The sequence below is a fragment of the Pantherophis guttatus genome, chromosome 9 (assembly GCF_059756535.1).
Source record: "Pantherophis guttatus breed Tessera chromosome 9, ASM5975653v1, whole genome shotgun sequence".
NCBI classification, from domain to species: Eukaryota; Metazoa; Chordata; class Lepidosauria; order Squamata; family Colubridae; genus Pantherophis; species Pantherophis guttatus.
The window spans coordinates 4,290,548-4,314,772 of record NC_142071.1 but is presented as its reverse complement, the minus strand read 5'-3'; the positions used below and the strand labels follow the sequence as shown (position 1 = coordinate 4,314,772).

At 42.0% G+C, this 24,225-nt stretch overlaps 1 protein-coding gene across 4 annotated transcripts in view; it reads left to right on the top strand.

Annotated features, from left to right (window-relative positions):
* Positions 1 to 24,225, top strand: part of ZMAT4 (zinc finger matrin-type 4) — a 163,946-nt gene that overhangs the window by 90,088 nt on the left and 49,633 nt on the right. For 2 of the 4 annotated variants that reach the window (XM_087875870.1, XM_087875869.1), the window contains exons 4-5: positions 10,601 to 10,760; positions 21,596 to 21,823. In XM_087875870.1, coding sequence (XP_087731996.1) covers positions 10,601 to 10,760; positions 21,596 to 21,823 — 388 coding nt within the window. The remainder of the gene's footprint in view (positions 1 to 10,600; positions 10,761 to 21,595; positions 21,824 to 24,225) is intronic. The other 2 variants (XM_087875871.1, XM_087875872.1) reach the window with 2 other exon arrangements.

Below are 24,225 nucleotides of genomic sequence, written 5' to 3'. Positions count from 1 at the left end.
ATTAGTGCATCTCTTAATGGAGAAAATCCAACAGAATCAAGTCACTTGAACCAGAGCAAAGCTTTCTCAACCTGGACAACTTGAAGATGTGTGGACTTCAACTCCACACATGAGCCTTGGTGGCGCAGCAGACTAAAGTGCTATTAAGTAGCACCAGCTGCCTGCAATTACTGCAAGTAATACTGCACCAGGCTCAAGGTTGACTCAGCCTTCCATCCTTCCAAGGTAGGTAAAATGAGGACCCAGATTGTGGGGGCAATAAGCTGACTTTGTATAAAATAGAACACCTCTTAGGGGCCCCTGAAAGCCCTACTAAGCAGGTATATACAAAAGTATGAAGGCTATTGCTTAATGCATTGTAAGCCGCCCTGATTCTCCGGAGAAGGGCGGCATATAAATCGAACCAATAAATAAATAAACTCCCAGAATTCCCTTGCTAGCACGCTGGCTGGGGAGGCAAGGAGGCCTCCCCACACTGCTGTGGAATTTACACCTACACGTCTTCAAGCTGATCAGGTTGAGAAATGCTAGACCAGGGAATCCGTGAAAACAAAGGAGTAGGGAAGGATCTGAGACCAACATGTTTCTTTTCTGGTTGTTAGAATCCAATTTTTCCCTCCTCCAAATCTTGATGACAGGCCCCAAATGGGGACGAGAAATACAAAAGCTATTTCCCTAGCAATGAAGGTCTTTGAATTCTCCCACGAGATTCTTACCGTCATTTCCACTGCAAACTCGGTTGATGGAAATAGGGAGACCCCCGAAACTGCCACCATCAACGATGACAGTTATCTGATTTTGAAGGGGAATAATCTCAGGAAAGCTCAGGACGAATAACTCCCAACTGAGTTTCGGTGTAGGAGAAGAAAAATATATATATGTATCTCCAGCCACAAACACTTTTCAAGTGTCAGGTTTTCAAACAAGATCTTTATGGGTGACTTAGCCTGAGAGGCCTCGCTGGATGTTGATGTGCGAATTCACAGCGATTTCTTATTGCACTTCAGTTTTAAAATTACTTTGAAACCATTCCCTAGGGCCTGAGACAAGAAGAAAACTTAATATATAAAAGGGGAGACAGAGAGAGAGAGAGAGAGAAGTAGAAAACAAAAACAGGGCATTAAAAAGGAGCTTTTTTTTTCTGCTAACAAGCATTTATAGCTCCTCCAGCTGAAGATGTTTCCTTTATTCTCCTCTGCTGAAAGCTAATGATAAACATATTTTATGTTGAAAGGACTCCGTGTTGATGCTTCCAGCTCAGATGAGAGAAAGATGCTAGAAGGGTAAATCTCCGGGAAAGAAATTCTTGGCCAGATACGACACTGAGAATATGGATAGAAACAGGGCTGCTATTAACTTTCAAGAAAGAGATTAGACTGCCATTTGTCAGAAATGGTGTATTGTATTGTATTGTATTGTATTGTATTGTATTGTATTGTATTGTATTGTATTGTATTGTATTGTATTGTATTGTATTGTATTGTATTGTTGTCAACTTGCAAAGCTTTCAAGTTGCCATGAGCAGGAGGGAGGGAGAACTGATAGAGCTGATTGATTTCCCTAACTGAAGTGCATTCCATACATTCTTCTTGACCGCAATCAGAAGGAGGGTGTTGGATTTCACAGCCAACCAAAGTGGTTAATTGGAGAATGTGATTTATGACATGGCCAGAGAGGAGGGGAGAGACAGGGTCATAGGGGAACGTAAATCTACGTGGGATTAGTTCTAACTGCATCCGAATATTGCCGAAATGGTGCTCCTAATAAATAACTGTATTTCTTTTGAAGTTCGGCTCATGGCTCATGAATTAATTAGGGCATCTTTCGGAAACTTCACAATTGTATTGTATTGTATTGTATTGTATTGTATTGTATTGTATTGTATTGTATTGTATTGTATTGTATTGTATTGTATTGTATTGTATTGTATTGTATTGTATTGGTTCGATTTATATGCTGCCCTTCTCCGGAGACTCAGGGTGGCTTACAATGCGTTAAGCAATAGCCTTCATTCTTTTGTATATACCTGCTTAGTAGGGCTTTCGGGGCCCCCCAAGCGGTGTTCTTTTTTATACAAAGTCAGCTTATTGCCCCCACAATCCAGGACCCCATTTTACCTACCTCGAAAGGATGGAAGGCTGAGTCAACCTTGAGCCTGGTGAGATTTGAACTCACAGTAATTGCAAGCAGCTGGTGCTACTTAACAGCACTTTAATCCGCTGTGGCACCAAGGCTCTCCCAACCAGTGATGGGTTTCAAAAAATTTTACTACCAGTTCTGTGGGTGTGGCTTGGTGGGTGTCATGGCTTGGTGGGCGTGGCAGGGGAAGGATACTGCAAAATCTCCATTCCCACCCCACTCCGGGGGAAGGATACTGCAAAATCCCCATTTCCTCCCCATCAGTTGGGACTCGGGAGGCAGAGAATAGATGGGGGCGGGGCCAGTCAGAATTTTTACTACCGGTTCTCCAAACTTGAGTTCAACACCCCTGAACTAGACATACCCATACACCCTTGAGGGGGTCCTTTTGTAAGTCAACTCTCTGTTGTTGCTGTAAATTTGGGTCATGCAGATTTGGAGTCATACATAGTTAGGAGCCTTTCCTGGGGAATCAGCCTGCGAAAAGCAGCTTGTTTGTCTTATGTCGAGTGATTAGGCACCCTACAGAAAAGAGTTGTGATACAAGAAAACAAGCACTCAGGGTTTTTCCATAATGCTTCCCCTGCTTCGGTTACAGAAACGCAAAGCTGTTTTCTATCCAGCTTTGTTTTCTATATTGACTGGCAATTGATTGCTTCTGCAGCAGGGATGTGTCAGTCTTTTTCAGCTGAGGGTCACCCTCCTGCAGGAGTAATCCGCTGAGTAACTGTGTAGTGGAGCAGTGGAGTTTAAAGTGAGCAAAAGCACCCCTTTTCTCCCTAACTCTTCTGGTATGTGAGAATGACCTTGGGGCCAAAGGAGAGAGAGGCGACCTAGGGAACAGTCCGATAAGAGAAGGCATAGACTGCAGCTGCATAATGGATGGAGAAAGCACCTCAGAAGGCTCCTCCACCCAAGTTCCCAGGTTGCAAAAGAGACAGGAGATGTGGACTTTGAGACTTGCACGGTTGATGTCAGCCTTCCCAGATAAACCAGGCAGAAAACAAATTTGACTTTATTGTAAGACTACCGTACTTTCCGGAGTATAAGATGCACTTTTTTACCCTCTAAAAGAGGGTGGAAATGTTGGTGCATCTTATACACCAAATGCAGCCATTTTTGGCCTCCCGAAACTCCGTCCTGCGTGTCCCGTTTTTGCCAAAAACAGGCCTGTTTTCCACAAAAACAGGGCATGCAGAGGCTTTGGGAGGCCTGCAGAATGCTCCTGGAGCCTGGGGAGGGCAAAAACATGACACATGGCAGGTTTGGGAGGCCAAAAACGGGTCTGTTTTTCATGAAAACAGGGCCTGCAGATGGTTTGGGAGGCCTGCAGAGTGCTCCTGGGGGCTGGGAAGGGCAAAAACATTTTTTTCTTGTTTATCTCTTCAAAATCTTGGTGCGTCTTATATTCCAGTGCATCTTCTAGTCCAAAAAATACGGTATGTTCACATAATCTTGCAAGTTTGAAAATACAAATCTCCCACTGTCTCTTTCAGAGCCCGGGAACCTGGGAGGCATTCCCTTCTGAGTTTCTTTCTCTGCTCGTTATGCAGCTGTGGGCTATGCCATCTCTTATCTGACAGTTCCCCATTCAGCCTCTCTTCCTCCCTTTCCCAAGGCTATTCCCACATCCCTGTACACTGATCCCCCTCTTTTCTCTTTCAATGCAGTAAAACTCCGATGTGAATCTCCCAAAGGTGCTTTTTTTCAGGAGGCAACTGGACTTCCTTGTTTTTTCTTTGAAGATGTCTCGCTTCTCATCCAAGAAGCTTCTTCAGCTCTGACATGAGAGTGGGGAATGGAAGGAATCTCTGACAAAGCACCTTTGGGACAACCATGACCTGGATGACCGAGAATCTCTACAGATTCCGATATAAAGTGAACGCAAGAGGATTCTTTGGCAGCAATGTTGGAAGAATTCCTGCAAATCGAGGAGTGGGGGATAGGAGTAGGGAAGAGTGCATCGCTATCAAAAATGATATTCTTTTGTGTTTCATTTGGTGAGGCTTCTCCTAAGTAAATCTGTTTAGGGCCGGACTGGAAACCCAGCAGTTTGCAGGATCGGTGGTGTGTCATTATGTTTGATTAACTGCAGCAGACAATCTTTCCTTCTACCATTGTGCAGTGTTCAAAAACTTCCAAGCTAGAACTTTCTATTTTGGTTGATGATTGGTGTGATGTGATTGATTATTCTTAAATGGTAGCGGGGAGGTGAGGAAGGGGGGGAAAAAGTAGTTTTAGAACGATATTGTATCACTGAAGAGGCTTTTAGGAACCTTTGTTTATAAATCTTCCCAGTAAATTGATGGTAGGAAGCAATTCTGTCTGGCAAACTAATTAGACCACTGGCGTATTTCCTAATAAAAAATAAATAAAATAAGCACGGAACAGCCGGATTCTTTGTGTGCAAGCATTTTCTGCTGTTAATGTGGAAATACCGGCTGCTAATCTTCATCAACATGTCAGGAGAGAGGAGATAGCAAAGCAAAGGACATCAGACTGACCGATCGTTGTTTTCAGTGGATGAATTCTTCTGAGTTTTTGCGGTGGAGATAGGATCAGGTCAGTAGTGGTATTCAGTTGGTTCTATCCGGTTTGGGCAAACCGGTAGCGGCGGTGGCTGTTGTGGTCCACCAGCAGCCTGAGGAGCTGGGAGCGGAGTCAGACAGCGATGAGGCTGAGGAAGAACAGGGGCCAGTCCTGGAGGCTGGGGAAGGCCCGGATGAGGGCTCTGCGTCAGAGGCAGAGATGGGGCCAGGGCCATCGGGGAGTGAGGTGCGGACTCCGGAGCCTCCAGAGGCTGACAGTAGAGAGGCCGAGGAACAGGAGGAGCCTGTTCCTACTGCACGCATGAGAAGAGCTGCCAGAGGGCAAGAGCAGCTACAGCAAAGAGGACGACTCGGGAGTAGGGCCAAGAGATGATTGGCCCCTCCCATAAGGCTTAAATGACCAGCAATGGCTCTTGGTCTCTTTGTCGGAAAACAACGTTGATAGACTTGTTCTTGTCTTGCTGCACTTACTAAGGTATTGGTTCTCACCTTTAAAGCGCTCCATGGCTTAGGGCCAGGGTATGTACGAGACCGCCTGCTGCTACCGATAACCTCCCACTGGCCAATACGCTCTCACAGAGAGGGCCTCCTCAGGGTGCCGTCGGTCAAGCAATGTCGGCTGGCGGCCCCCAGGGGGAGAGCCTTCTCTGTGGGGGCACCCGCCCTCTGGAATGAGTTACCTCCTGGAATACGACTGATCCCGGACCTCCGGACCTTCCGTAAGGCCCTGAAGACTTATTTATTCCACCAAGCCGGCCTAGCCTAAATGGTTTTTAATGGGATTTTTAAATTTTTTAGATTTGGGGTTCTAAATTGGGAGGCCGATTGATTTAATTTCTTTTAATAATCTTAACTTTTGTATTCTATGTATTTTTAATTTTGGCTGTCCACCGCCCTGAGTCCCTTCTGGGAGAAAGGTGGTATACAAATTAAATTAATAATAATAATAATAATTATCCTGGGACACATCTGTTTGCCTTCATTTGTTATGAGTTTATAGTTCATTTCTAAATGTCTAAGTTGGCAACTTTAAGTCTTTATTTAGCTCCACAAGCCACTTTCCTCTGGCTCGCTGGTGGAGGAGTTGTCACTCTCGTTTGTGCTTCCAAATCTCTTAATTCTCCGTATTTATATTTTAAAAATAAAGCTTAGAGTGTCACCAATCTTTCTGATGGGGTTTGGTAAATATTCATAGCCTACAGATCAGATCCGGGCATCCATTTTTCCTCCAGTATCAGGAGTGAAATGCTCCCGGTTCGGACTGGATCGCCTGATCTGGTAGCGATGGAGGCGGATGGTTCGGAAAACCGGTAGCAAAAATCCCTGCATTTTTTCTACAACCTCTTTGGCCGAAAAAAATGCTTTTAAAAGTAAAAAAAAAAAAGCCTCTGATGATCGCGCGGCTCAGCTGGGATCATCAGAGGCTTTTAAAAGCATTTTTTCTACAACATCTTCGGCCGAAGAGGTTATAGAAAAAATCTTTTTAAAAGGAAAAAAAGCCTCTGCCGATCAGGCAAGTCAGCTGGGATCGTCAGAGGCTTTAAAATCTCAGCCGAAGAGGTTGTAGAAAAAATGGTTTTAAAAGTTTTAAAAAAAAAGTTGGCCACGCCCACTCAGTCATATTACTCCCTCCCCCACCAAGCCACGCCCACAGAACTGGTAGCAACAAATTTTACATTTCACCACTGTCCAGTATGTTCATTTCAGGTCTTAATGTAATGCAGCAGCTGTGCGTGCACATTTTGCAACAGATACAGTTATATACTGTAGGAGAATGACAAATGACTTTAAAATGTCCTCTCTTCGGTCTTTTTTTATTATTATTATTTTTACGATGCTAGAAATTCTCGTTTTTAGCAGCTCTCTTTAGAAGGGGAAGAAATGCATGGCCGTTACTGATGCAACTGGACTTGCACCTATGGGAGTGGAGAGATACGGCAGTGTTATTCCAGAAATGACAGTTATCAAACCCAAGGAATTGTTCTTCTTCCCTCTGGCTTCCATATCTCCTTCCATGCTCCATTTAGTGCCAGGCAGAAATTCTCCTGCATATAATTTTCTCCTTACATTTTGCTCTCGTTCCGTTTGACGAAAGGCAATTTGCTTTTTTTTTGAAGTTTTGTAGAAGAAGCAGAAAAGCCTGGTGACATTTCCACGGCGAGAGTGTTGTGTTCCTAAACTGCTTTAGTGATGAAGGTGACCCATCGAGGGAAGAGAGGGGGGCGACGGGGGTAATCAGGCTTTCTTTGTGGTCTTGCTGGCTTCTCCTCCTTTACTTCTAAGAATTCATCTGTGGAGCTTCATCTTTTGAGATATTCTTGGCACTAAAGAGGAGGAGTCTTGCTTTTTAATATATGTGTGTGTGTGTGTGTGTGTGTATTTGTTTTCTGAGGTTTTCGCGGGTATTTGTATGTAGGTCTTTGGTTATTCAGGTTTTCTCCCGCGTAAAATTGGAAGTACCTTGGTGACATTTCAACAAAGTCTCATTCGTCATCTTCAGGCTGGTGTCTTCGGCCTTGTGCTTCTAGGAGGTACTTCCAATTTTACGCGGGAGAAAACCCGAATAACCAAAGACCCACATATATATATATATATATATATATATATATATATATATATATATATATATATATATATATATATATATATATATATATATATATATGAGTTTTCTATTGAAGCAATCTGGTCTACTCAAATATGGGAAGGATCATACTGCTTCCTTTCACCTTTCAGACGCAATCCAGGAGCCCTCAGGCAGTCGCTTTCACGACAAACTATTTTGTGTTACATTTATATTTACTGACAAAGAAATAAAGGGAGACTAGTATAGATCTATTTCAAGCTAGTTAGCTCTCATCAGCTAGCCATACCCTGCTGGGATTCGAACCTGGGCTTGCTTGCATATTAGATAGATGTATTATATAACTCTGGAATTTAAGATTTTAAAATTTTAAAAGAATTAAAATTTTATTTTACTAAGCTTTCATCAGCCATCTGCTGACATCGTCAGAGTATTAAACTACCATTACAGAGATCTCTGCCTTTATATGCCATTAATCAATTTAGCCATTGCACGTGTAATAAGCTCTTCTAGCCGTCTCCCACTTGTAATCAGCTGTGTTGTTTTTGCTGTTGTCATGCTGGACGATGGAGGCTTGACTCCCACTGTTTCCTCCCTCCCAGCTGGCTTTCATGTCTAAGGTGAGACTAGAACTTGCAATCTTCTGATGACTTGGCTTTGGAACTAGAATTTACAATCGCCTGGTTATTAGCTCAGTGTCATCCAGCTGGCTTTCATGCCTAAGGAAGGACTAGAACTCACAGTTTCTTGGCTTCTAGATCAGTGCCTAACCACTACACAAAACCAGCACTTTCTCCTTCCTTTGATACATCTGCTTAATCAGGTTTTTTTTGTCTCATTAGTTGGGTGGAGAAATTTGAAATTTGTCTCACTTCTGGCACTACAATAGAACAATGCCATTATTTTCAGCCTAGTTTATAGAGTCTAGATCACTTGCCTTTAAGAGATGGAATTGATTAAACCCTGAGGGCATCGCTATGCCATCAAAGAGGTAGAGCGTAAACATTCTGTCAATTGGGTGTGTACCTTGAATTTTTTAAAAAGTCGTTTTAAGAGCAAGACACTCTTAATGCATCTATTTTGCATTCTCTTGCTTTCTTTTTCTCCGTGTTTCTCAACTTTGGCAACTTGGAGATATGTGGACATCAACTCCCAGAATTCCCCAGCCAGCATGCTTCCCATCATCAGCCATGCATGCTGGCTGGGGAATTCTGGGAGTCCAGATATCTTAAAGGTACCAAGGTTGGGAAATTGCTTTCTCTATGTACATACTACTTGCTCTTGAAAGCTACCATTTTGTTGGGGGTCTTTTGGAGTTGAGTACATTTTATGACCCTAATTCTGATTTGGCAAAAAAAACAAAACAAAATCTTTTATTAGAATCTTGAAAAACACCCCCATTAAAGAATCAATTAAAAGTATGAAAACATTAAAGTGTTCATAACATTAAAGCATTAACAGAGGAATACAATCAAGATAAAGTGAGTTACTAATACTACTCTATAAAGCTTTAGTAAGACCACACCTAGAGTCCTGCACCCAGTTTTGGTCACCACACTATAAAAAAAGATGTTGAGACTCTAGAAAAAGTGCAGAGAAGAGCAACCAAGATGATGAGGGACTAGAGGCTAAAACATATGATGAATAGTTGCAGGAACTGGGCATGGCTAGTCTAGTGAAGAGAAGGACCAAGGGAGACATGAGAGCAGTCTTCCAATATTTGGGGGGCTGCCAAAGAGAAGAGGAGGCCAAGCTATTTTCCAAGGCATCTGAAGGCCAGACAAGGAACAATGGATGGAAACTGATCAAGGAGAGATTCAACCTGGAAATAAGGAGAATTTTTCTGAACAACGGAACAGAAGTTGCCTTCAGAATTTTTGGCAGCTTCATCACTGGAGGCTTTCAAGAAGAGACTGGACTGCCATCTGTCAGGAATGGTGTAGGGTCTCCTGCTTGGGTGTGGGTGGTGGACTAGATGACCTACAAGCAGGGGTGAAATCCAGCAGGTTCTGGAAAACCGGTAGTGGACATGTTGAGTAGTTCGGAGAACCAGCAAATACCACCTCTGGCTGGCCCCAGAGTGGGATGGGAATGGGGATTTTGCAGTATCCTTCCCCTGCCATGCCCACCAAGCCACACCATACCACCAAGCCACGCCTACAGAACCAGTAGTAAAAAAAATTGAATTTCACCACTGCCTACAAGGTTCCTTCTAACTCTGTTAATCTGTTAATAAGCCCATAAAATAGTCTTGAATAGTGAGATGGAATGTCCATTCACACTTGAATCGAACATGCTACATTTCCTTGATTTAGCAGGGGAAAATAAGGCAGAAAAAAATGAGAGATTCTGCAGCTGCTCTCAGCATTGCTCAGAAAGGCCAGACACTGCCAGACGAGCTATGATAGCAGACATTACTCTTTTCAGACCCCAGATGCTAACACTCAAAAGTAGGAAAGCCTGGCGAGATCACCAATAATCCAGCCAGAATTCAGCCATCTAAAATGGCAGGATTTAATGTGATGATTTTAGTTTAGGATTTTATAATCTTATAAGATCGGGTGATTTCATGAAATCGATAGGGGCAATATCATTTTTTGATACACGGTGGCTCAGGGACTAAGACGCTGAGCTTGTCGATCGAAAGGTCGGAAGTTCAGCGGTTCGAATCCCTAGTGCTGCGTAACGGGGTGATGAGCTCCCGTTACTTGTCCCAACCTAGCAGTTCGGAAGCAGGTAAAAAATGCAAGTAGAAAAATAGGGACCACTTTTGGTGGGAAGGTAACGGTGTTCTGTGCGTCTTTGGCATTGAGTCATGCCAGCCACATGACCACGGAGACGTCTTCGGACAGCGCTGGCTCTTCGGCTTTGAAACGGAGATGAGCACCGCTCCCTAGAGTCGGGAACGACTAGCACATATGTGCGAGGGGAACCTTTACCTTTACCTTTATGTGTATCTTTATTATTTTAACAGAGATACAAACTCTCTTTTTTCCTGTTGGTGTTGTTGATGTATGCACTTGTGTTTTAGAAATTTTTGCTTTAATTCCTGTTGTTGTTGCTTGAGTCCCTACAATCTTCAGGGTAGAGGTCAGCTACTAAAATAAAAGGTAGATGAATCATTTGAGGATGGAAGTTTCTGTGCATGGAAAGACCATCCTCCACATCTCCCTCAGGTCTCTTTTCAGATTCCGGGTGCCTTGGAAATCCCAGTTCAAAATCGGGCAATCGAAAATCAGATTTGCCTGGAGTTTGGCTGCAATCCCTACTCTGCCTGTTGCTTCCCAATAAGCTAATCTCCCTGCTTCTTCCTTCTTGTCTTCTCCAGGGTAATGATGATGATGAGTCCGTGGACAAGAACAAGTGCTGTACACTCTGTAACATGTCCTTTACCTCAGCGGTGGTGGCTGAGTCACACTATCAAGGGAAAATCCATGCCAAAAGATTAAAACTCTTGCTAGGAGTGCAGCCGACTTTAAAAACCACCGGTAAGTCCAACGACGCTGGTAAGAAATTGTCTTATGTGTAGCAGAGGTGGGATTCACTTACCTTCCTTATCGAGTTTGCAAATGGGAGCTCCGCACATCCACACGGCCTTCTGTGCATGTGCAGTGCTCGCGCATTATGCCCTGATGGTGGGCAGAGCCTCCTTCAATCACCGCTACCGTTTCGCCCGATCCGGCGAGAACCGGATGTGTAGGCACCCCAAAAGAAGCCAATCAGATATCATTACTCTTTGCTACAACAGCTTTTTCAAAATAACTATGCTGATTAGGGAAGGAACTCAGTCTTGTTATTACCCTCTGATTGAAATTGTGATAATGGCCATCTACTTAGATGATTTTTAGAAGAGAATGGAGAACTTCAAGGGGGGAGGGTCAACTTATCAACAATTCTCATCTTTGAGGTCTCCATGTGGTCATAGAATTACAGAGAGTAGTTTTTAAGAACCAGCTACTAGAAGAGAGGTATTATACCCCCATTTTCCTCCTTATGAACTCCTCAGTGCATCTGGTTGGCCGCCATATGACCCAGAATCCTGGCTTGCATAGGCCTAGTAGTGGGTTTTAATTTCGTCTGTGACCGGTTCGCTTGCGGGCATGTGCGCACTTCTGCGCATGTGCAGAGATGCCCAGGCCGGTGTGCAGACCCTCCCACCACCGCCGCTACTGGTTCACACGAACCGGTAGCAACCCACCACTGGATAGGCCTTTGTAGCCTCAGGACTCTTGCTATGCTCTTAGGAATAGGAACCTATCTGGAAGGTAATGCTGGTCTGTAACCAGAGGTGGGTGTCACATAATTTAACAACCAGTTCACCCAGCACTTTGCTTGCACACACCGTTTGCACACATGCACGTGGCTTAGAAAATGTGTCTAAATAAGACGGCATAGCACTGGGGCAGGTGGATCCACAGGTCGCCACGATCCGGTCCAAACCGGCTGAATCCTACCACTGTATGAAACCTTTGAATATTAGTAGCTCCAATTGGTAGTTACGTTGTGGGTGTCAGGTCCCAGATATTTCTACAGGGACTCTGATATTTTGGTGGGAGGAAAGGGGAAGGAATGGAGTGATCTGTATATGACGTTTCTGTTTCTGTTTCCCTGTAATGATGTAGTGTGGGAGGGGTTTGGTTAGCATTGCTTTAAATAGCTGGTTTTAAGTGAGAAGCTTCAGTTCTTGCCTAGATCTCTTGTTATCACAAACCTTTCAATAAAAGCTCCTTTTGGAACAACTGCAATTTCAAGATTCCTGCTTTCTTGGGAAGATTGGAGAGGCAAGACCTTACAGTTGGTTTGAGCTCTGAGCTTGGCAATTTGGTTGCAAACAAACAATACCAGCACTAATTTACATCACATGGACGGTACTTAAACCCAAGGACTATGACTCAGCAACTACAGCCAGCCAACCACATAACCTGAAATCAGTCCAGGACTCAGCAAGGTACAGTATTTAAAGCCCAGGGCTCCCCCAGATGAGCACAATCCAAAGCGCACTGAAGATGTCTCCTCGAATGGGGCCGAAACATTTGCAACCAAATTGCCAAGCTCGGAGCTCAAACCGACAACATAACTGGTCTGTAACCGCAGTGAAAATGGATTGATTGATGTGAAATGGAGAAACCCGGAGTAGATGCCGACTTCTGAATTATGTATAGAAGGAAGTTCTTCTCCACTCATTTTTAGAACTCGGGGTCATCCATTAAAACTAAATAGGGAAAGTGGTTAGGACACAGTTGAAAAAGTACTTCTTTCCACAATACCAACTAGAAACTTCAAGGTCATCCCCTTTAAATGGTTTTAAAAGTAGACTGGGCAGGAGAATCTGGCAATGCATGACTACTAGACACAGGGAGCATCTCTGAAATACTAGCTCTTAGGGAAGCAACAACGGAAGGAGGAAAATCACTCTCCAGTCCGTACGTGCGATTTTTCTTGAATGCACCTGGTTGATTTGATTAAGAACACTCGTTTAGTTAGTCATCAACTGGGACTTGTCTAAAACTCTTAGGTACACCTCCCAGCATTCCTGGCTTGTTTGTAGATAATGAGAAATGTAGTCTGGCAGATTTTGAGGGCAAGAAAATGAGGAAGGCTGATCTACATAACCATCCATCTGGTTCTTTCGTTCCAAAAGTAACTCCCATTTCTTTGAAACGCGCTTGTAAATTTGACACTCCTCTCTCTGACAATGCATAACCGGTTCTGGAATTGCCTTTAGCTCAGCGAATGCGTTGATATCTCCCTCCAGCATCCCACAGAGTACAATATCATTTTACTTTTAACTTTGCAGAGATGTTAGGGGAGAAAGAGAGAGAGAAATTCTTCTTAAAGAGTGTTTTTTTGGTTGGCTGGCCTCTTGAATTTTGTCTGATGTTTTGGTTTCCTCCTCCTCCTCCTCTGCTTAGACTATGCAGCCATCATTAATTTTCACATTTAAGAAGTTCAAATGTCAGTAGCAGATAATTTAGCCATTGGAATGTCAAGTGCAAAACTCCCTGCAAAGTTCTTACACGAAGAGCAGCTACATTTTTCCAAGGCTGTCACTCAAATGCTCAAATAGAAAATTAAAAGAACAAGCAGGAGTGGCTATAAAGTACACTGAATTTTACATTTATTTATTTATTTATTTGTTCGATTTATATGCCGCCCTTCTCCGGAGACTCAGGGCGGCTTACAATGCATTAAGCATTTGCATTTCATACTTCTAAATGGGGAGGGGGGGAAATCTGATTATTACAATCAACCTAAAACTAGCACTGTAAATATATTGTGTTCATTCCCCCTTCTTTGTGTTACAGCTGCAAATCTGGACTCCCATTTTGGGTAAACTAAAAATAGTTATCTGGGTGTGGTAGTTTGGGATAGAAATCTCTCATCATTAGCCTCTTGGCTAGGACTAATGATAAGTGGTGCTAAGATATCCACTGTGGTGGAATGCTATCTGGATGCCCAGGAGAGTGAAAAAAATGCACTCCGGAGGAGCAAGAGATAACTCGGTTCAGATAATTTGTGTGGGAGAAAGAGTGTTGAGACGGTTCCTCTTTAATAGTTCCCAGAGTAATTTAATTTAATTTAATTTAATTTAATTTAATTTAATTTAATTTAATTTAATTTAATTTAATTTAATTTAATTTAATTTAATTTAATTTAATAATTTAGTTTAGTTTAATTTAATTTAATTTAATTTAATTTAATTATTTTATTTTATTTTATTTTATTTTATTTTATTTTATTTTATTTTATTTTATTTTATTTTATTTTATTTTATTTTATTTTATTTTATTTAATATCGCATTTCTATGCCGCCCAAGTCCCGAGGGACTCTGTACCGTATTCCCAGAGTACCATATAAGACACTCTGGAGTATAAGATGCACCTTAGTTTTTGGGGAGGGAAATAAGAAAAAAAAGTCTGCCTCTGCCGAGCAGCATCCATCGGTATTCATCTGGCTAGCGTCCTGTCAGTGTGTGAGAGAGTTGAGGGCTGTTTGGAAACTGAAACAGTATTTGTTGTGTGAGCAACAAGGAAAGAGACAGCAAGGAGCCTGGGCGTGGCTTAGCTCTGCAGTTCTGAGTCTGTGCTGAGCTGTAAACTAGTCTGCTGCTTCCATGTGTTTTCCCAAACTGAGATTGTTGATGTTGTCTAGTGAGGAAAGTAGTAAAAATAAATGAGAAGCGTGGTATTAACTCCATTCATTTAATTGAACTTTTATTCCACATAATTAAAATCTAATTTTTGGGGGGGAATGTGGTTTCAAATGTGGAAGGCGATATTGACTTTAGGAAACACATGGAGGTGTGTGGGAAGAGCTTGGAATTTCTACTTGGTTGCAGAATAGACTGAATTACTTTGGAAATAAGTAGAACCCTTATCTTTCTTCCCCCCCCCCTCAAAAGCAGCTTAACTTGTCTGGAAGGCAATTTTATTCAAGCTGGGAAAATGCTTATAATGTTAATTAACGAGTGAGCAAAATTCAGTGATAAAACTTTCAGTAATTTCAACAAAATGCTTCTTCCCTCCCTCTGGCCCCAAATCCTTGCCTTATGACTGCCTTATGATGTTAAGTGACTCAGAATCGTTTCTTTTTAAATATATTAAATATATTATTTTTAAATATATATATAAATTTTTAAATATATTATTGCATATATATATTTTGCATATATATATATATATATATATATATATATATATATATATATATATATATCGATAGATAGAAAAACGCCCTCACAGCATGAACAAACGAGACGATACCTCCCGCCTACCAGCCATTTGGAAACCCGCTCTTATTGACAAACGAGTCCCTAACACGACGAATGACACCAGACCCTCACTCACGAGAGCCACACAGGATGTCACCACCACACATCCACGCAGAAAGCAGACTCAAACCCACACTGATAATGAGCCACGACCAAGGACCAGAAGCCAGACCGCAGCTGCATCATTAGCCACTTTAAACCCCTCCAATCCATACATGAAGCAGACTGACACCCACCATGAAGAGCTCGCACGGCCACAAACACGAAGCCAAACAACAACAACGCAGCTCACCAGCTCAAATCCCCCTGCAACTCAGACTAAGCTGAGCACAACCAAGCCCCCACCCAAACAGAACACACCCCCAGCCAATCAGAGCACAGCCAAGCCCCTAACCAATCAGAACACACCTCCACCCAATCAGAACACAGCCAAGTTCCCACCCAATCAGCTCACACCCCCACTAGCAGTTAAAAGGAAGAGACAGCTGCGATCTCACATTGCTCCTGGAAGCACGAAGCCGAGAACACCAGCCTGAAGATGACGAATGAGACTTCGTCAAAACATCGCCAAGACACTTCCAATTTTACGTGGGAGAAGACCCGAATATTTCATTTTACATCACAACTTCAATTTTGCAGCAGTGATATACTGGTTGTATCAGCACCAGTATCAACAGTAGAGACCTTCAAATTTCTAGGTTCTACCATATCTCACGACCTAAAATGGACACCCAACATCAAAAACGCCATCAAAAAAGTATAACAAAGAATGGGGTAGCGCTTAGATGTTCAACTTATCTGGGGTGGTTTTGTTCCTGTAGATCAGCAGGGAAGTTAGCTTTGACTCTGGGCCCTTTGGGATGCAGCTGTCTTCTCCTACTGGACTTCTGACCTCTATTTTAAAATCAAAACCAGTAAAGCCTCAAAGCCACAAATCTCTCCAAGGCAGCAGGAAAAAAAAGGCAGCGTTGAGTAGCTGAACTTCAGTCATTACTTTTATGTCCGCATCCAACCGACATAAATTTCAAAGTTGCTACCAGCTAAGCAAATGATACTCTAGTCTACGTCACCCCGGGGAGCTGAAAAACTGATAAACAAAAGAGAGCCTCAAGGAGGAAATCTCTTGCTTTATAGCCCAAAGCGCTGCTCTACAACATGTCCAACAGGCACTCTGACAATCCATTCCTGCAATTTTCAGCGTTATATGAGGTTTTTTTTTCATCCAGGAAGTACCGAACTACACAAGGCTATTAAAAATAATTGGTGACATCAGAAAAGAGGGAATTGGGGATTATTTATTTCCTTTAAACTTTCACATATGTGTGTTGTTCTTTCTTTCTTTCTTTCTTTCTTTCTTTCTTTCTTTCTTTCTTTCTTTCTTTCTTCCTTCCTTCCTTCCTTCCTTCCTTCCTTCCTTCCTTCCTTCCTTTCTTTTCTTTTTTTTCAGTTTTAAATATTTTATTGTTAAGAAATTTTAATAATACAGTTTTTTGTCCATCCGGTTACATGGTATAGGAAAAGGAAATAAATAAGAATACAGATGTATGTACATATAGATAATCTTTGCTACTCAATTACATGGTATATAAATATATACTTATATCATTCTTAATGTGTATATATATATATATAGTGGGTCTTTAAAGGTAAATTAATGAATACATAAGTCATATCTTTTGCTTACCTATGTAACCTTTCCTTACCTCATTTTACTTTCTACCATCTGCGGTACATCTTCTCTTACTATTTCATTTAACTATTTCCTTCCTTCCTTTCTTTCATTTTTTTCTTTTTATTTCTACTTAACTTATCTTCTCTTGAACTTATCTTGAATTGGAGATGAGCAGCGCCCCCTAGAGTCGGGAACGACTAGCACATATGTGCGAGGGGAACCTTTACCTTTTACCTTTAGGTTTCCTGTTGACGTCAGCCCTGAGAATTTTGTGTCTCTCTTAGCAGTTGAGAAATAGCTGTTTGTTGTTTCTTGCAAAATGATGAACCGTATTACTTTCATGCCCCAGTCTGGGGTTTACTTGGGGGCATCTGGTTTGGCCAGAGTTGGATTCAAGATGCTAAACAAGATGGTCAGGTGGTCAGTCTTTTGATGGCAAGGGAGAGGAAGTGAATCGATCGGGGAAAATAAACCGCTTGTTTCTGGTTGTGACCCAGGCCCAAGGAAGTAGTAGGAAAATCAGTCCGTGAAACAAACAAACAAACTTTATTCGAACAGCTGAGAATGACTTCGTTCCCAGCGTCGTTCAACTAAATTAAAGCAAATTCCTCCCAACACAAATTCCTCAGTCCTATCGCAAACCTTGGTCCAATTAGGCAAACTGCCAAAGGCCTTTCTTGGCAAATGTTCAGAAGTCACAGATACAAAAATGAATACAAGACGTAGATGAAGAAGAAGACGAAGCTACCAACGTTGTTTTCCGGCAAAGCCCAAATGCTGTTGCTGGTCTGTTTTAAGCCTTATGGGAGGGGCCAATCATCTCTTGGCCTTACTCCCGAGTTGTCCTCTTTGCTTGAGCTGCTCTTGCCTTCTGGCAGCTCTTCTCATGCGTGCATTAGGAACAGGCTCCTCCTGTTCCTCTGCCTCTCTGCTGTCCGACTCTGGAGGCTCTGGAGTCCGCACCTCACTCCCCGATGGCCCTGGCCCCATCTCTGCCTCTGACGCAGAGCCCTCATCCGGGCCTTCCCCAGCCTCCAGGGCTGGCCCATGTTCTTCCCCAGCCTCATCGCTGTCCAACTCTGCTGCCAGTGCCACAGGCTGCTGGCGGACCACAACAGTTTCATTGGATGTTGGGATTTTTCTGCTTTTTAAACGATGCCAAGCCAATGCTTAGCTTATGTCATTGGTGCATTTTCCAGCGGAAGAAGGTAGGAAAATGTGCATCCCGTTTGACTGCCTAACCTAGATTGTCAGACTTTAAAAGGAATTTATCACAGGTTTCTATGGAAATGGAGCTGCTAAAACAGACTCCATTATGCAAATGACACGTTGAACAAAGTCGGCAGATGTCATCCCCACTGAGTAGAGGAGACGAGAAACTCAACTCCACAGGTAGCCTGAGACTACTCCTGTCGAGATGGGCTATAATAAGAGAATTTTGCAAGTCTGATTGTTCCGTATATCTCTTTCTTCTTAGACAGGAGGTATCTCTTTTTTTGGTCAGACGTTGACTCCAAATATTCAAGAACGGCGTCTGTGAATGAATGATTTTGAAATTTGTGTACCCAAAGACGTGTCTGTAATGAAGAAAAATTAGTGAATTTTTCATTCAAAAACCCCTCCCTGCAGAACCTCTCATAAAGATTTGCACCGGAGAAGTGTTCAGATTTATTGGGGAAAGTATGTTAATAATCTGAGGATGTAGTATGTGTATATATATCATCCATATTTTAGGAAAGTTGACATATGAGAACATATGAGGTTTTTAAATATCTTTTTAGGAATATAAATCCATGTGGCGCTGTTCTCCATTATCCAAATCTACATGTTTCACAACTTGATGGAGATGTAGTCTAATAAAGAAAAAAAAATCCTCCATCCTTTTGAACCAAGCTTTAAAAGAAATCCAGGTAGAGTAGAGTAGAGCAGAGCAGAGCAGAGCAGAGCAGAGCAGAGCAGAGCAGAGCAGAGCAGAGCAGAACAGAACAGAACAGAACAGAACAGAATAGAATAGAATAGAATAGAATAGAATAACAGAGTTGGAAGGGACCTTGGAGGTCTTCTAGTCCAACCCCCTGCTTAGGCAGGAAACCCTATACCACTTCAGACAAGTGGTTATCCAACACCTTCTTAAAAATTTCCAGTGTTGGAGCATTCACAATTTCTGGAGGCAAGTCATTCCTCTGATTAATTGTTCTAACTGTCAGGAAATTTCTCCTTAGTTCTAAGTTGCTTCTTAGTTATTTATTAGGAGCTTCATTTTGGCACGTTCCCAAGTGAAGCCAGCTCTGACCCCACGTAATTTACGCCCCAATCATGACCCTGTTTCCCCCTTCCTCCCAGGGTATGTCATCAATCACATTCACCAATGGAGCAATTTTGCGGGTTTTGAGATCACACCTCTCCAGCCACTGTGGGTAACCCTGGGAGACAGCCTTGAGAGAGATACATCTGAAATGTGCATCTGTCTTTGGCTGCCATGCTGTTTTGTTGGTTTCCCATCCCCCTTGGTCTATGGCAACTCGAGAGCAGGCCAGAGATGCTTTGCGAGTTGACATCTGGTGAATATCAGTATGCATATGATATGCTTATGCATTGTTAGTGTAAACATGGTTTATGAAATGAACTATTTTCTAAAGAGTTGAAATTCGCATATCTTAAAGTTGCCAAGGTTGAGAAACACTGGCCTAGACTATTAATTGTTGAGAAACATAAGCTGGAGGATGCCACCAAGTTAATAGCTGAACTCTAGGCTTTCCAAGGATCTATTTTTAGCCAATAAGGAAAATGGGTGGTTAGGTGAGCTGTTGAACTGATTTAGTCTAGTTCATTTTTTCTTTTCTTTTAACAACCCTATAATCCTTTTGCATTGGGATGGAGTTGGGGTGACTGCATAGAGCTGAGCATTTACTGGCCAGATGCCCTTCCTGACACCTACAGGGAGCTCACAGCAGATATTTTCTCTTTGCGCCCAGAGAGAGAAATATTGTCTGCTACCTAGGATCGAACTCACAGCCTCCTGATTGTGGGGCAAAAGCTCTATCTCTAGGCCATCACGTCTCTCAGTCAAGTTCATCTTCTACTCTTCTGTATTTATTTGGAGCTCCGTGCTGAAATGAGAGAGTAGGAGTTGACCAGGCTGAACCTGAGGATGGGGTCAAATACATCATCAGCCTCAATTCCCTTTGTTCCCACAAGTCCAGCCCACCTTGAATTCCATTGATTCTTCTCTACCGCCAATTTGCTTTGACCGTTAATAGTTCAGATTCTTGTGGAGAATATTAGCATCCAATAAACCTATATAAGCCTTGGTGGCACAGTGGTTAGAGTGAAGTACTGCAGGCTACCTCTGCTGACTGCCGGCTGCCTGCAATTTGGCAGTTCAAATCCCACCAGGCTCAAAATTTACTCGGCCTTCCATCCTTCCAAGGTCGGTAAAATGAGGACCCAGATTGTTGGGGGCAATAGGCTGACTCTGTAAACAGCTTAGAGATGGCTGTAAAGCGGTATACAAGTCTAAGTGCTATTCATTTGAACTGCCTGAACCCCTGATTTCTTACGCTTGACATAGGGTTTATTATGTATTGATTTATTGAATTCAGTTTAGGTACTACTTGATTACAGACCAATGGAGTTAGGTAATGGGTAAATGCAGTTTTGAGATCAAATAACAGCATGAAGGCTCCGTGGTTTTGAGATCTTGCATAAGTAACTAGATGCTGACCTTCCATTTTTGTCTGATAAAACATGAAAGCAGAATCCTTTTTCTGCTGCACTTCTGGGCCAGGTTTAAACTATCCATATTAATGTTCCAGATGCTTATAAGCCTTATGTTGGAACATGAATTGCCTTAAGACAACTCTGTTGTTTTTTCATCTTGAAATGTCCCTGTAAATCAAATCTCTAAGATCCTTTAGTATTCCAATATGCATCCCACAAAAGAAATATCTGTAATTATCACAAGTTTTTCTTCACTAAAATAATTACATTCATCATCTTTTAACGCCCCATAAATCCTTGCGGGGTGGAGTCTGGGCAACTGAATGGCGCTAGCAGAGTGCTTAATGCCCGGATGCCTTTCCTGTCACCAATGTGGAGTTTTGTTCAGCAGATATCTTCTCATTGTGCCCAGAGAGAGAAATATCTGCCTCTACCTAGGATCGAACTCACAGCCTCCTGATTTGTGAGGCGAGAGCTCCACCTCTAGGCCACCGCACCACTCCATTGAATTAATTACATTCTCTCATATTAAATATCTCCTCTGCAACTGCGGAAAGAAGAATACCCACTGGCTACACAGTTTGTATGGCAGAATAACAGAGTTGGAAGGGACCTTGGAGGTCTTCGAGTCCAACTTCCTGCTCAGGCAGGAAACCCTACACCACTTCAGACAAATGGTTATCCAACATCTTCTTAAAAACCTCCAGTGTTGAAGCATTCACAACTTCTGGAGGCAAGGTGTTCCACTGATTCATTGTTCTAACTGTCAGGAAATTTCTCCTTAGTTCTAAGTTGCTTCTCTCCTTGATTAGTTTCCACCCATTGATTCTTCTCCTGCCTTCAGGTGCTTTGGAGAATAGCTTGACTCCCTCTTCTTTGGGGCAGCCCCTGAGATATTGGAAGATTGTTATCATGTCTCCCCCAGTCCTTCTTTTCATTAAACTAGAGATATCCAGTTCCTGCAACCTTCTCTATATGTTTTAGCCTCCAGTCCCCTAATCATCTCGGTTGCTCTTCTCTGCAATCTTTCTAGAGCCTCCACATCTTTTTTATAGACTGGTGCCCAAAATATGACAATTCGGTGTGTACTGGAAGCTTTGTTTTGCCGTGATGGGATAGGAACCTGGGTGACTCCATTCCTGCTTGCTTTCTTTTGCAGAAACAAACCTGAGTTCTCTTAAGGAGCCACAGGTGGACAGCTCTCCAGTAGTGTCTCCACCCCATCAGAGAAGAGATTCTGACAGGTATTGCCAGCTCTGTGCAGCTTGGTTTAACAACCCAATGATGGCACAGCAACACTATGATGGAAAAAAGCACAAAAAGAACGCAGCCAGGGCTGATCTACTAGAGCAGCTAGGGAAGACATTGGACCTAGGCGAGGTAAGAGGTAAGAGATTCGTCTCAAATAATCATCTTCAAAGTCGTTGGGTGAATGAAAGGGATTGTATTCTTTTTTTTTTTTTAATTTGATTAATATGCCGCCCTTCTCCGGAGACTCAGGGCGGCTTACAATGCGTTAAGCAATAGCCTTCATACTTTTGTATATTTTATACAAAGTCAGCTTATTGCCCCCACAACTGGGTCCTCATTTCACCTACCTTTGAAAGGATGGAAGGCTGAGTCAACTTTGAGCCTGGTGAGATTTGAACTTACAGTAATTGCAGACAGCGCGTGTGGCCACAGAGACAACTCTGCGTGCCATCTCTGGCACGTGTGCCATAGTTTTGCCATCACGGCCCTAAACTCAAATTTTCTAAAATAGCTTTTACTCAGACTAGAGTTTGGACCAAACAGTTCCTGGGCATTTCCATGCTTCTCTTTCACCTTAATGGAAACAATATTGCTTCTGATTGCATTTTTCTTTCTCAAGGGAAGAAAAAACCTTTCAGTTAAATTTTTATGACGGCGCGTGACATCCCCAGCAGTTATTTCACGGATAAAAAGAGGCATAGGTGAATGAATGTTTAAAGCAGCCCAGCAATACCTTTTCCGTCTCTTGCAAAAACAAACTTAACCAGATCTTGGTTAATGAAGCAAAATTGGAACATCACACCTATTCCTCCAGGATAAGAGGGGTGGGGGGGGGAATAAATTCAAAAGGGGTTGAAAAAAAAATCTATGCTGGAAAACAGCCTAAATATAAAAATGTTGGAAATTAGTTAAAACAATAGATATGGGGTGAAAAAGAATATGTTGGAAGATAATTAAAATGAAGTGAAATGAGTATGAAATGACTCTTGTGTAAAATGAAAAGGGTAATAGATGATAAGTTTAAGAAAATTAGGGGTAAATTAATAGAGGTTAAGATTTAGATTTGATGAAATGGGTCTTGGGATTAAGGAATATATATAGAAATTTGATTTATAAATTGAAATAAAAACAGAGTTGTGTTTATGTGGAAATTAAGATTTGTGGTGATACAATAGAATGGTAAATACTTAGATTAAGATGTTGGAATTTGGGTTAAAAATTTGTGTTTGGACTTTTATTTCAAAAGATGTAAACGGAGGAAATTTGGAATAGAGCTTGTTCAAGAAGTGTAAGCGATTGTACCTATTTATGACCGGATCAAGACTTCGTTCTTAAAAGATGTATTTTATGTTTGTGTTTTAAAGAATAAAAAATATTTTTCAAAAAAAAAAAAGGGAGGGTTGAAAAATCACAGTGAACACTTGATTTTATATCTCTCTCTTCCCCCCCTCCCAAACCCCACGCTTCTTTCTAAATAATGCCTTCAACTTCCTGCAGTCAAGGACTATTAGCTGATACCCCATCAAACACGGAACATTTTATCCATTTAGCTTTCACAAAAAGAGTTAAAAATAGAAAGCTTTCCCGGGGCAACATTAAACGTGGTGGAGATATATATATATATATATATATATATATATATATATATATATATATATATATATATATATATATATATATATATATATATATATTCCACTTCTTTTTTTAAATACCCTCATTTCTCAATTTTACACAATATGGATTGAGCTTCTAGATATATCAAAAGCTAAAAAAAAACCCTGCACCTCGTCTTTAATGAAGAGTATCCTTCCTTTAAGATTGAGCTCGTACCGCAAATCTTTTACTGATGATATTAAAATCCTTGAGATGAAGAGATTGTCCTTATTTTGACACAGACCAGCAAATTTAGCCATAGAGCCTCTCACTGCAATATTATAGAAGTTTTTTCTTTATTGTTGGAGCCTTCTATCCAGAGGTGGGCTTCATATAATTTAACAACCGGTTCTCCCAGGAGCAAAAATATGAGTAGGTGCCTTCCGTGCATGCTCGCACATGCAGCTTGCATGTATGTGCACCAAGAGTTGGTTCTACTTACCTTTACGCAGATCGCTGATGACGACATCCAGGGCAATGGGCGTGGCCTCCCACCAGTTTTACTATCAGTTCTTGCAAACCAGTCCGAACCGGGGCAACCCACCACTGAGGCACACGGCTTAGAAAATGTATCTAAATAGGATGGCATAGCCCACAGCTATTACCGGTTCACGTGAACTAGTCCAAACCGGCTGAATCCCACCTCTGCTCCTCTCTTGCGGTGGAATTCTGTTTTATAAACAGCTTCTAGTAAAACAAAGGTACCGGTTGGAAAAATTGAGTATTTGGATCGAAGACAAGAACATAAGTACTTTTGTTTCCACATGGAGACCAAGCTTCTGAACTTTGTGCCTGAAGTGGAAAAGAATGAAAGTTTGATTTTGGGTTTTACCAATTAGATTGGTAAATCTTTATGGAAATGGCTTGTTCGTATTATTATGA